The sequence below is a fragment of the Pelecanus crispus genome, chromosome 7 (genome assembly GCF_030463565.1).
Source record: "Pelecanus crispus isolate bPelCri1 chromosome 7, bPelCri1.pri, whole genome shotgun sequence".
Lineage (NCBI taxonomy): Eukaryota > Metazoa > Chordata > Aves > Pelecaniformes > Pelecanidae > Pelecanus > Pelecanus crispus.
In genome coordinates this window covers 23,967,633-23,978,814 of record NC_134649.1, presented here as the reverse complement: position 1 = coordinate 23,978,814, position 11,182 = coordinate 23,967,633, and the positions used below count along the sequence as shown (strand labels likewise).

Genomic DNA, 11,182 nt, shown 5'->3' with positions numbered 1-11,182 from the left:
GGGTTTGGGGCAGCAGACATGATGGCTTGCAGGCAAGCCTCCTGCCACGACATAGGCAGAGAGAGAAGAGACAGAGGCAAGGACAGGAACACCACGTTGACCCCTGGTGCGTGGAAGGCCACAGAAGCAAAACCAAGGTAACATCCTGGCGCAAGTAGTGCCTTGCCCAGGTGTGGCTGGTGGGAAGTCAAGGCAAAAGAACTGGGGGAGCCCACACCTTCTCACCACCCAAGAACCCTGCAGGGATGGAGTCTGATAGCAGCAGAGACTAAACATAGTTTATCCAGCTGAGCAGGCACCCAGCAAGCTCCGGAGCCACTGGGATGAGGCATAGCCAGATGCTCCTCCATTAGCATCTCTGGAGCAAGCCCTACCCATTCAGCTGCTAACAAAAAGCCTTGCACAGTCTCCCAAGCCCCAGCTGAGCACAAAAAGGCACCTTTTTCCTCTTTAGGGTCATTTATTTATAGATTTAAAGAAACAAAAATAGAAAAAGAGGTGAAGAGTGCTCACTAAGGAAAAAAAGTTCATTGCAACAAAGCAAGAGCAGACAGAAGCTGGGGGTGCGAAGGGGTCCCTCTGCCAAGCCAGCAGCTTTTGAGAGAGGGATCATTCCTCCTGTGTGCACAGTGACCAAGGTCACTGGGGCTTCTCCTTTCAAAACCCGCCAAATTCATTTTCACAGTATCCTACGTAGAGAGGCTGCGCCTGGACACCACGCCTGGAAAGAGAGCAGAGAGATGTCATCACGCAGAGCACACAGGCAGAGCGCACGGTCAGGTTTCAGTGGTTAGAGGAGCGCAAGTTGGCCATTGGTGCCCTGTTTCAGGTGTGACAAGGAGGGAGCGTTTTTCATCCCATGCTTACAGACTCAGTTTTTTGCTCACGTGTGGGAGCACGGGGTAAGGGCAGGTTTCCTGGGGAAGATGGTGCTGCAGGAGGGGTGGCAATAGCTGATGGGTCCCCCTTCCTCAGCACGAAGCCCTCTCCTGGACAGAGCCACCAGCCCATGCCAGCAGCAGGGGCTCTCTTCCAGCACTGCACAAAGCAAGCTCTGCCCACGCACAGGCAGGAGAAAGGCTCAGAACGTTCCGTAAGAACAAGGGTCATTTTGCACCAGGGAAAGCCCACTTCACGTTGCTGCCCTTTCCAGGATTGAACCCCAGAGAGGGTGGCATTTGCGCCGTCCCCACAAGCTGGCATCCAGCTGCAAGGAGAAATGGTTACCCAAGAAGCTTGCAGCGGAAGTCGGCCAGCCGCACGTAGGCATCTTGCAGGTCCCTGACGGTTGCGTTACTCCACAGTCTCTCGGCTACGGCCCCAGCTCTTGGCCTTGGAGGAACAAGGGACAGAGGCAGTCAGCTCAGGGGGGAGTCTGAAAGCTTCTTACACAAACACTGAGCTCCCGAACACTTTCCCAACCAAGATCCTTCAGCACACAAAGGCTTCTATATATCAAAAGATCCACTCCTAGACACGTGCAGATCAGGATGTACCAGGGTGACAGGACAGACACCAGCATTAAGTATGTACTGCTTGCAGCACCAGGTTGTACAGGAACACATTATAGTCTTACAAACCCTCATTTATGCCTCAGTGAAGCTGTTACTAGCACAGAGGCACTGTCAGGGAATGGGGACAAGCTCCATGCACAGACCAAACCCGCACAGTTTGGCACACGTTGCTCAGTGGCAAAGGAAATGAGCCTGAGCCCTGCCCCATGCAACTTGAGCTAACCTCCCCATGGCTTCTCTTACCAGAGCCTAGGGGCCAGGTTAGTGACGTCCACATATTCCCCCCACATGCACGCCTCTCCGCCGATCACCCGATCCTTCTGCTCAGGGCTGCCTGCCAGAGGACACAGCATTCAGGTGATGGGGTGTTCCAAGATAACGGGGTGACTTACCGCCCTGCCCACAGAGGCACCTGTAACAGCAGTGAGTGGCTCAGCTACAGAGGCAATAACTTGCCCTTCTGGAAGCCCCCGCTTCAAACCCCAGGCTCAGGGAGAACAGAGTTATTTTCTGTCAGCATCAAGGGAACGGGACATAGCACAGGAAGCAAGGACACAGTCATTCAAGCACCTTCACACCAGCAGCAAGAACAAATTAGCAAGAGACCCAGCCCTGGTGCTACCTCTGAGTGACAAGTCAGCTGTTGTATGGGAAGGGGACACACCTTCAAACTTCAAGGGCTCCACCTGGTAGGCCGCCATCCAGTCCTGCCCATAGGAGATGCGGCTGAGGTACCACGGGGCAGAGAGCAGAGCCCGGTAGCCAGCCCTGGTGACGTTTGCTGTCTCCTCCATGTACGGCATGGGGTTCTCCTTCCACACATGGATGATGGTGTCTGGCTTCAGCTGAAGAACACAGGTGAACCCTACGCATGGGATGACCACAGCAACAAGAGCACCACCTCCCCTTGCAAACAGAGTGCCCTGACCCATCCACAGCTTTGAATACCCCCAAAGGGAAACAGAAGCAGACATTGGCTTGACTTCTGAGCCACTTCCCATCTGGTTTGCAGAAGCAACAGAGGGAGGGATAAGTCTATTTGCAGAGTGTCTTAGGCAGGGTTAAAACCTGCCTCTTGCAGGTCTATATACAAGAACCTGGAGGAAAGAGCCCATTGACAGCAGTGGGAGAAAGCCACCAAGAGGGCAGCTCACTGGCAGCACCATCTCAAGATCAACCCCCATCCTGTAACAGAGTAACCCCCGCCAGTCCCAGCACAGCACCCCCAGAGCACACCAGTGTGTCTGGCTGGGTTGCTGGCACTTCACCCCAGCACAGGCAACTGCATTAGAGAAAGGAGGCAGCTCTCACCTTCACTCCGTTGTCAAACACCTCCTGCCACACAATATAACCTTTGCCAAGGGAAGAGGTGATGTCCAGAAGCCTGGAATGGAAAGAGTACTGAATTTTGGGTCATCCCAACTATGTGCCCCTCTCTTTGCTGGTTGCATACAGCCAAAGCAGCAGCACTGGTATTCCCCAACACCCACAGTGGGACGTAAAGGTACTTCTGAAGGAGAACAGAGAAAACATGGCCCCTGATGGGGCTTCTTTCTCCTTAGCCCAAGGCTTTTTTGTGGTCAATCTCCCAATAAAACACAGCTAGGCTACTCTGTTTGGGGTCAGGAAGACATGCTTGAATGGGCATGTTCCTGAAAAGGAGATCTGGTGTCCCCAAGACAGAAGACGACAGTTGTGCTGGTCACATACAGGCAGCTGCAAGCCCAGGATGCAGCTGTCCTTACCTCTGGATGTAGAATGACTCTAATTTTTTGTAATCTTCACCAAAGCCCATCTCCTTCATGAAGGCACGAATTTTTGGATTGGATTTCCTGTGTACCAAAGAGAATAAAAGCACTGCAACCCAAGCTCTGGAGTAAGGCCAAGACACAGCCAAGTCCTTCCCACATCAGTCCAAGGCTAGCCCAGGCATTCTAAGAGCTGTGGCTGGGCCAGCACCAGTGGCTTCCCACAACCAGCATCACCCTAAGCACAGAAACCCCAGGCACCAGCACACAGAGCCTGGGGTAGCAGGACATCAAAGATCTGCAGATGATCATGTCCCAGCAATGGGCTGGGACTCCAGTCCCAGATTATTTCTCCCCAGTTCCCATCCAGACTGATCTCAGACTCACCAGCATGTGAAGTCCACCTCATCACCACCGAGGTGAAGAAAGAAGTCTGGGAACACAGCGCTGACCTCTTGAAACAAACTGGTCACAAACTGGTACGTGCTGTTAAGGATGGGGTTGATGGGCCCATAGGTCCCAGAAGGATCCTTGCCCAAATAGCAGGGAGTCAGGAGGCCCGGAGCACCTGGGTCGTAACAAACACAGGACAGTGAGGAAGGAGCTAAGTGTGGCTGTATCACCCTGTATAACCCCCCAGACCCTCCTCAGCACAGCCCAGAGCTTGCCAAGGGATAGAAGACCCGAGCATGGCACACAAGGCATAAGCACAGCAGCAGAAAAATTATCTCAGGCTCAGGAAGCCTGACCTGATGGGAAGGGATCTGCATTCTGCACTCATCTTGTTCTCCCCCCACACACATGAACTGCTGCCCCAAGCACACACTCCCAGGTGACAGCAGCAGGGCTCCAGCCTTTTAGGCTGGACACCCCTCCCCCCTGCCCTGCAACAGCTACTCCGAGGACAGCACACAGACACATCAAATCCTTGCAGGATGCTATAGTTTCTACCCTTCCCAGGTTTCCCCTTGGTATCTCTCATTGTAGGCCCCACTGCTTTTTTTCAGGAGATTCCTATGGGAAACTACACACAGAGCTGCTGGGAAAAGATAATGCCAGTGCAGTTCCCAGTGCTCTCTCCCGGCTCTACACACCTGCTGCAGACAGGGAAGCAGCCACAGTTTTGGCTGCGACCACATGCACAGGTTATATTCCAGTGCAGGACATGGCTTTTGGAGGCAGGGGAGGGAGAGAGCAAGACAAGGCAATGTCTTCCTGGAGCTTCTCACACTTCCAGACATGGGAGAGGAGGCACTTCCAGTCCTTGGAGCAGGGAGCAGCGTGTCAGGACAGGGGCACAGCTGAGCAGAGTGAGGAAGCTTGGTCAGCTGCACCCCCAGTTAAACCCAAGATCCTTGCAATTCCCATGATTCTGGTTTTGGCAGAGCAGATGTTCCCAAAAAATCACCCAGCTTGGACCCAAGAAGAGATGGAAATGTATTCCCTTTGGATTTTGTTCTCGAAGTTGGACCATTGGGTCCTACTTCCCCCAGGCAATGGTGTGCTCCTCCTCAAAGCCAGCCAGTGGGACATGGATGCCTGCATCTGGCTTTTGGGATCTAGGTTGCAGATCCCTTTCCTCTTCCTCCCCCCTGGTACAATTACAACTCTCCTTAGAGCAGCAGCAGGCAGGGTCTACTCCTCACCTGGACCCCAGGAAAGGGTGTGCCCAGGAGTGTCAAACTCTGCGATGACTCTGATGCCACGCAGCCGGGCGTACTCGATCACTGTCTGCACATCACTGGCTGTGTACACATGGGTCATGGCATTGAAGGCTCCCTGGGGGAACACAGGAAACCTCAGCCCTTTCTCAGGTGCCAAGGGAGGGATCTGCTCGCCCTGGGCTGGGTGCTACATGGTGATCGGGGTGGGTTACCTGCTTGCTAAGTTCTGGGAAGGTCAAGCTCTCATAGGGGAAAGACGGGTCGTCCACAATGTGCCAGTGAAACACATTGAACTTGTTGTAAGCCATGACGTCCTGGGAAGGAACAGGAACAAAGATGAACACGCCCTGTCCCTTCTGAAAGGTCACCCAGCTTGCCACAGAAAGGGAACAAGGCCCCTGTGCTGCAAAAGGACAAGGCAGAGTCCCTAAATGCTCCCCAGGATCCAAGAGGGATTTGGACACATCTCTTCAAACACATCAGCACCACAAAGAGCTACACAGAGGGCCAGTAGTACTTCTGCTCACAATAAAATCCCTGTTCTCCCTATAACTGAGCCAATGGTGGAGACCTAGAAGTTCAATTCTGCTTGGGATGAACACAGAACCACCACCCACCTTTGTCTAATGTGGCTGGGAAGAAGTCAGCGTTTTCCCTTGCCTCAGAAACAACACAGCCTCGGAAAGTAATCTGGATTGCAGGAATCCAAGATACCTCAAGGTTTTCTTCCTTATCCTATTTACAAAGGGAGCCGAGAAATCACCCAAATGAGGCAGCTGTGAGTTACAGCACAAGCAAACACAGCCATGGGCACTGGGAAAGACCTACAGCACAGAAGCATTTTTCCATGATGCATATCTGTATATTAAGATTGAGGTCGCGCTGCCATCCCACCCCAGCCTGCTCCTTCATCTAGGGACAAGCAAGCTGGTTTTGTTCAAAAAGCCTAGCTTTCCTCGATGAGATCTAGATGCAGTGGCCTACACATTAGACAGCTCCTAAGATCTTTGGAAAGGAGCAACACAAAAAAGCCAAAAAGCCCTCCAGGCCACTCAAGGAGCCCTCAGCTGTCACAGAGGAAGGGACAGACAACTAAACCACCTCATCTCCCAGCAAAGGCACCCCACCAGAGTTTCCAGGATGGCTCTCAGAGGCAGGTAGTGACGAGAGGTGTCCATCAACAGTCCCCGGTGAGGGAAGCGGGGAAAGTCCACAATTTCTGTCTTGTTGATGTAGTACTGCAAGCAGAGAACATGAGAAAGAAGTGAGCAGGACTCTGGGCAACACAGCCATTAGCAGGAGACAATCAGGGTCTCCTTTGTCCCCAGGGCTGGTAGGATGAGGAGGGGTACCCTCACTGCCCACAGTGCAAGCTGCCAGAAAGAGCTGCAGTGCTTTACCCACTCAGAAGGCAGGGATGTGGCTGGATTCATGAATCCCTACTTGGCCCTGGGAGAGGCTGTGCTGCACTGCTGGTACCCCTCTCATCCCGAGCATCCTGGCAATCCTCAGCCTGTCCCCATGGAGGAAGGAGCATTATGGAGAGCTGACTGCCCCCAGAAGATGAGGCCAGGACTCACCGTGCCGTTCTCGTCCCTCCCAACAAGCTGGCTGAACGTTTCCAGGCCTGCAGGAAAACCACACACAGTCACTCTCTCAGCACAGGTTCCCCCAAAGGAACAGAGCTAAATTAGCAAATAAGTCTATGGAAAGAGAGAGGCACAGAGAGACATCCCCATAGGCCTGGGGCAGGGACAGTGGGAATGCCTGACAGAAAGTACACCTCACCTCTGAGAGCTCCCCAGACAGCATCCGCAGACAGCAGCAAGAAGCCTTCTGAGATGGACAGCTTATCTGAAACACAGCATCAGAGGCACCGGTGCTGGCATTAGGTCCCACACTCCATCACATGCTGCTACAGGCCACAACAGCCTCAGCTATGGGGCTGCAGCAGCACCAGGCAGAGGTCCTGATACAGGACTGCACCCTGGAATCCCAGAGAACCAACTTCTGGGTTTGTTTTTTTTGTTTTAAACCTCTCCCATTGCTTTATCAGCATCCTCAGGTAAGTTGCTCCCTCCCTGTCCCTGTTTCTCAATAATACAGTGAGGATGCTGCCTCCCTAAAATTTGGGGTAAGTGCTGCACAGTGCTATTTCCAACTGACAGGCACAGAAACAGCCACACTCCCACTCTGGTCACTCCCAGCCGCTCCCAACCCTGATACGCACAGCTTTCCTTGGAGTCCAGGCTGGGAAACCCATCACAGCCTGGCGTGGCAACAAAGACGAGGAGCTGAGTGCAGGGCGTCCCCCAGGGTTGCTTGCTCTCTGCAAAGGACACAGACCATAGACATCAACCCCATCCTGGCTCTCCTCCCTGCTTCCAGCCCACCACTGCCACCCCCCCATCCCAGCTTGTGATGGAGGCACAGGAGTACGTAGACTTTTAACACATGTGGCAGAAATGGGCACCCCCTCATCACACCAGAGCAGGCACAGAGATGTTCAGCAGGGGCTTCTTTCAACACAGGCAACCAGGAGCACATAAGCCGATCCCAACCTTCAGCTCGGAGAAGGTCTGCTGGTGAGGAAGCCCCCAGGGAAGGCTTCACAGTGGAAGCTTAAAGCTTGGCTTTGAGTAAGACTGGCCATAAGCCGGGCACCAAGCAGACTTCAGAGAGACCATGGTACCGCCAGCATTTGGGTGAAATGCAGACAGCCCGTGCTCTGAAGCTCACAGGAGCTAGAACCCCCAAATGTCTCCATGAAGGAATGGTGAAACCTCCATGGAGAGAACGGAAACAGCTCGAAGATAGTCCTCAGTTTTGAGCTTTCCTCTCAGTTACAGACAAGCCGGTAGCCAAGGCAACCTTGCAGATGCGTGAGCTGGCACGCCAGCACCGCAAGCCCTGCTTGCTCTGCTTGGCAAGACAGCAGGTCTCCAGGGACAGCCACTCTCAAGATGGGGGACACAGGAAATACTCGTTCTGTTGAGAAGCCTCAACAGAATTGGACCCACCACTACGCACCATGTTTAAACCTGCCCAGCGAGACATCGCCAAACCCAAACATGGCCTCCTTGGCCAAGGAACAGGCAGGCACCACCGCTATTACACCTACAAGGCAATGCAGATGGGTGCAGCAGGGATCAGTGACCCATCAACCACAAAGGCTGAAGTTCATGGTTCAGAAGGACACTGTGAAGGCGCAAGTTGAGTTAATTACGGTCACAGACTAGAAGACAAGGACGCTAACACAATGATTGCAGCAGGATGGCAGTAATAAGACATCACGCATGGGAGGTCCTGGTTTGAGCATGGACCATGCAGGGTCCTGGCTCGCTCTCAGACTCATTTTGGAGCTGCCCAGCTTAATGCCAAGAAAGAAGGGAAGAACAGCAAGGGAAATCACAATTAGAGGTAAGGAAAAGAATAAATATTCTTCACCTTGAGGGTGGTCAAACACTGCAGCAAGGGCTCAGTTCTCCATGCAGGAATACCACAATTTTAGCTGGACACAGAAGCTTGACCCAACTCCAAAGCTGTCTCCAACTCCAGGCTTAGCTCTGTTCTGAGCCAGGGCTTGACCAAAGACCCCCATATGTCCCTCCTAACTTAAATTGGTCTCCACTTTCATGCTTGAAGTCCAGCACAAATGCAGAGTTTGGACATAATCTTGCTTGCTTGTTAAATTGACATAGCAGCTTTCTGAAATAGACAGAAAATGGTTTCTGTCTTATTTTCTCTATTAATAGAAACTATTTTCTTCCATACAGGGTTTCCATTTCCTGTTATTACTAACCACCCATGTGGAAAAAAACAAAGGAAGGCAAAAAGTGAAAAAGCCCTAAAATTAAGCATGTAGCTTGAGTGTCATAAAGCAGTGCGTTTGGAAAGCGATGAGCACACCCACAGAGCTCGATCTTGTGAACAAGAAGTTGCTCCAAGTGATTTGACCATCACATTTCCCCTCTGAGAGGAACAGGAAAATGTGAATAATTATATCAGCTGTTTAAGTTTAGTTCCTAGCAGCAAAAAAGAAACAGCATCAGTCTTCTCAGCTCCCAAATCAAAATTTATTTCTATTGCTACTTACAAGAGTTGAAGAAATAAAGCCACACAGTTTTTCTCAGTGTTTCAAAGTCGCCTTTTTCAAAGCTCAATGTGCTCAAGACAAAACAGAGTGGCTTCCAACGCCGCTACCCTTCTCCACTTTGATCAGCAGCAACAGAGTTCATGCTGACATTTAAAACACTCGAAAGCAGAGTTACTAGCTCTTTTTGATGAATGAAGCATTTCACATTTCCCAGATATAGTGCTTCAGGCTGCTGCAGACCCACACAAACACCGAACATCCGTGTGTGCCGGCTGCCCAGCCTGTGTTTGCCTCTGTGAACGCAGCCAGGGAATTTCATGCATTTCACCCCAGATGTACAATGTGTGCTATCATGAAGAAATCCGGGTGCAAGAAACTGGACCTATCCCAAATCAAGCCCAGGCTCTCAAAGCTTTTGCCTTTCCTCATCTTACCCTACAATTTCAGGGTGAATCCAAGAGCTACTACCTCTCTTTGCCAGAAAAGCCACGCTGCCTTGGGATGCTTAGCAGCTCACCTTAAGAAAAAAGGGCAGAAAGAGCCTCATGGCATGAATATGTACTTGCTAGAAACACACAAGTAAGCAGCAACAGTCTCTCCTCAAGGTAAAGCTTCACAATGGACACCAAGAGCTGCTACAAACAGGAAGAGCCAAGACTTGCGAAAAGCACTGAAGCTGGAGCAATTGCAATACCCGCAGCAGCTCTCCCTGCAGTCGCAAGAAAAGGAAGCAAAACAAAGTGCTGAGGAGCCAAAACATGACCTGGAGGAGATAGAAAAATGAGATAGAAAGAGCAAACTCTTGACAGCAAGAGCCTAACTCTTTGAAAGAAATGCAAGACAACTAGTGCTCACTGTGCCAAACAGGATTAGATTTTATTTTAAAATGTACGTGCCGCAGGCATCGCCCTCCACATATGAATGCAACACTGCCCTTTGCTACAAAACTCAAGCCACTGCGCCACCAGACCACAGCCACCATCTCCCCTCACCACCAGTCCCTGCTGAACTGAGGAAATAAGGGGGTTAAAAAGCAGATCGCCGCAAAAAACCCGTGGTTCGACCCCCCAAATAAACAAGGGTTTGGTTCCGTGGGTTTTATAAGAACACAGCCACACGCAGAAGGGGTCAACAGCCCTTCCAGCGGCCCCTAGTCCCCGCGTGTGGAGGCCGCAGAGCCCCCCGCCCCGCCGGCAGCCCCCGCCCCGCCTCACCGGTCGGGCGGGCGGCGGCGAAGAGCAGCGCCCAGTACCGCTGGAAGGCCGCCTCCAGCACGGCGCAGCCCGGCCCCACGGCGGAGCCGGCAGCGTAGGCGAAGCCGAAGCGGCGGGGAGACAGCAGACAACGGCCACCGCCCGGCGGGGAGCGCTCGGCCTGGGGCTGCGGCCATACGGCAGCCACCGGCTCCAGCAGCGGCAGCAGCAGCAGCAGCGCCAACCCCGCCGCCATGTCGCGCCCCGCAGCCTGAGGGAGGGAGAGGGCGGCACCGCCCGCCGCAGGAGGGACGCCCGCGAAATGGCAGCTCGGCCCCGCGGGGCCGGGCCGGACTGGGCCAGCTCAGACCCGGACTACCGGAGCCGCCTCCCCCGGCGCTGCTCGCCGCCGTCAGGCCACAAACGCCGTCTCAGCCCGCTCAGGCGGCAGGGGCGCTTCCCCCCCCCCCCCAAGCAAGCGCCTCTACTTTTAAATAAATCCACAAAACCCTTAAGGAAGGTCATTTCTGCCCCAGCCCTCAAAATTTAGAGCCCCTCTGCCATGCTCCCTGCCCCCAGAGGATGCCCTTGGGGAGTCTCGGTAGCCTGATTTGGGTGTTGAGATGATTAATGATTTAAAACACATTATTTCACCTGCACCACTTCCCAGCTGTGTGAACATGCACATACATTGGATCCACCGTGGGTTTTGGCAGCTTTTGTTGGTACCATGCATTTTTATGAATAATGCTGGATGTAAATCAGCCCCTGCACAGGTTTCCAGGGATATTATATAGGTGGCAGGTGAAATACCAGTTGCATTGTTAAAAAAAAAAAAAAAAAAAAGGCTTTATCCTGTGGTGGAGCCTCAAGCTGAAATGTTGCAGAGATGCTCTCCGCACAGGGTGTGGCTTTTGCAAGGAAAAACTCAACCTCAAATGAACTCTTTATTTTGCCTTCTCCCTCC

At 52.7% G+C, this 11,182-nt stretch overlaps 1 protein-coding gene across 2 annotated transcripts; it reads right to left on the bottom strand.

Moving 5' to 3' along the window:
• Positions 1-10,471, bottom strand: HEXA (hexosaminidase subunit alpha). 2 transcript variants are annotated; one of them, XM_075714471.1, is made up of 14 exons: positions 10,237-10,471; positions 7,157-7,255; positions 6,715-6,780; positions 6,507-6,553; positions 6,054-6,164; positions 5,139-5,240; positions 4,909-5,041; positions 3,650-3,830; positions 3,260-3,346; positions 2,820-2,898; positions 2,179-2,353; positions 1,758-1,848; positions 1,228-1,332; positions 1-721 (listed from the first exon to the last, which is right to left on the bottom strand). In XM_075714471.1, exons 1-14 carry the CDS (start codon positions 10,469-10,471, stop codon positions 658-660), a joined length of 1,575 nt encoding a protein of 524 aa, XP_075570586.1. In that variant the 3' UTR covers positions 1-657. The 2 variants fall into 2 exon arrangements, with proteins under 2 accessions (XP_075570586.1, XP_009488711.2); XM_009490436.2 differs by lacking the exons at positions 7,157-7,255; positions 10,237-10,471 and having other exon boundaries at positions 2,179-2,359; positions 2,826-2,898; positions 6,715-6,785.
• Between the last annotated feature and the right edge of the window lie 711 nt (positions 10,472-11,182).

Bases quoted from the DNA above. Each gene is read 5' to 3' on its own strand.
- HEXA (XM_075714471.1), bottom strand. From the start codon at position 10,471: ATGGCGGCGGGGTTGGCGCTGCTGCTGCTGCTGCCGCTGCTGGAGCCG. The intron at 7,256-10,236 runs GTGAGGCGGGGC...TGTCCTTTGCAG, and splicing joins CGCCGCCGCCCGCCCGACCG to AGAGCAAGCAACCCTGGGGG. The intron at 1,849-2,178 runs GTGTGTCCCCTT...GTCCTCTGGCAG, and splicing joins GGAGCCCTTGAAGTTTGAAG to GCAGCCCTGAGCAGAAGGAT.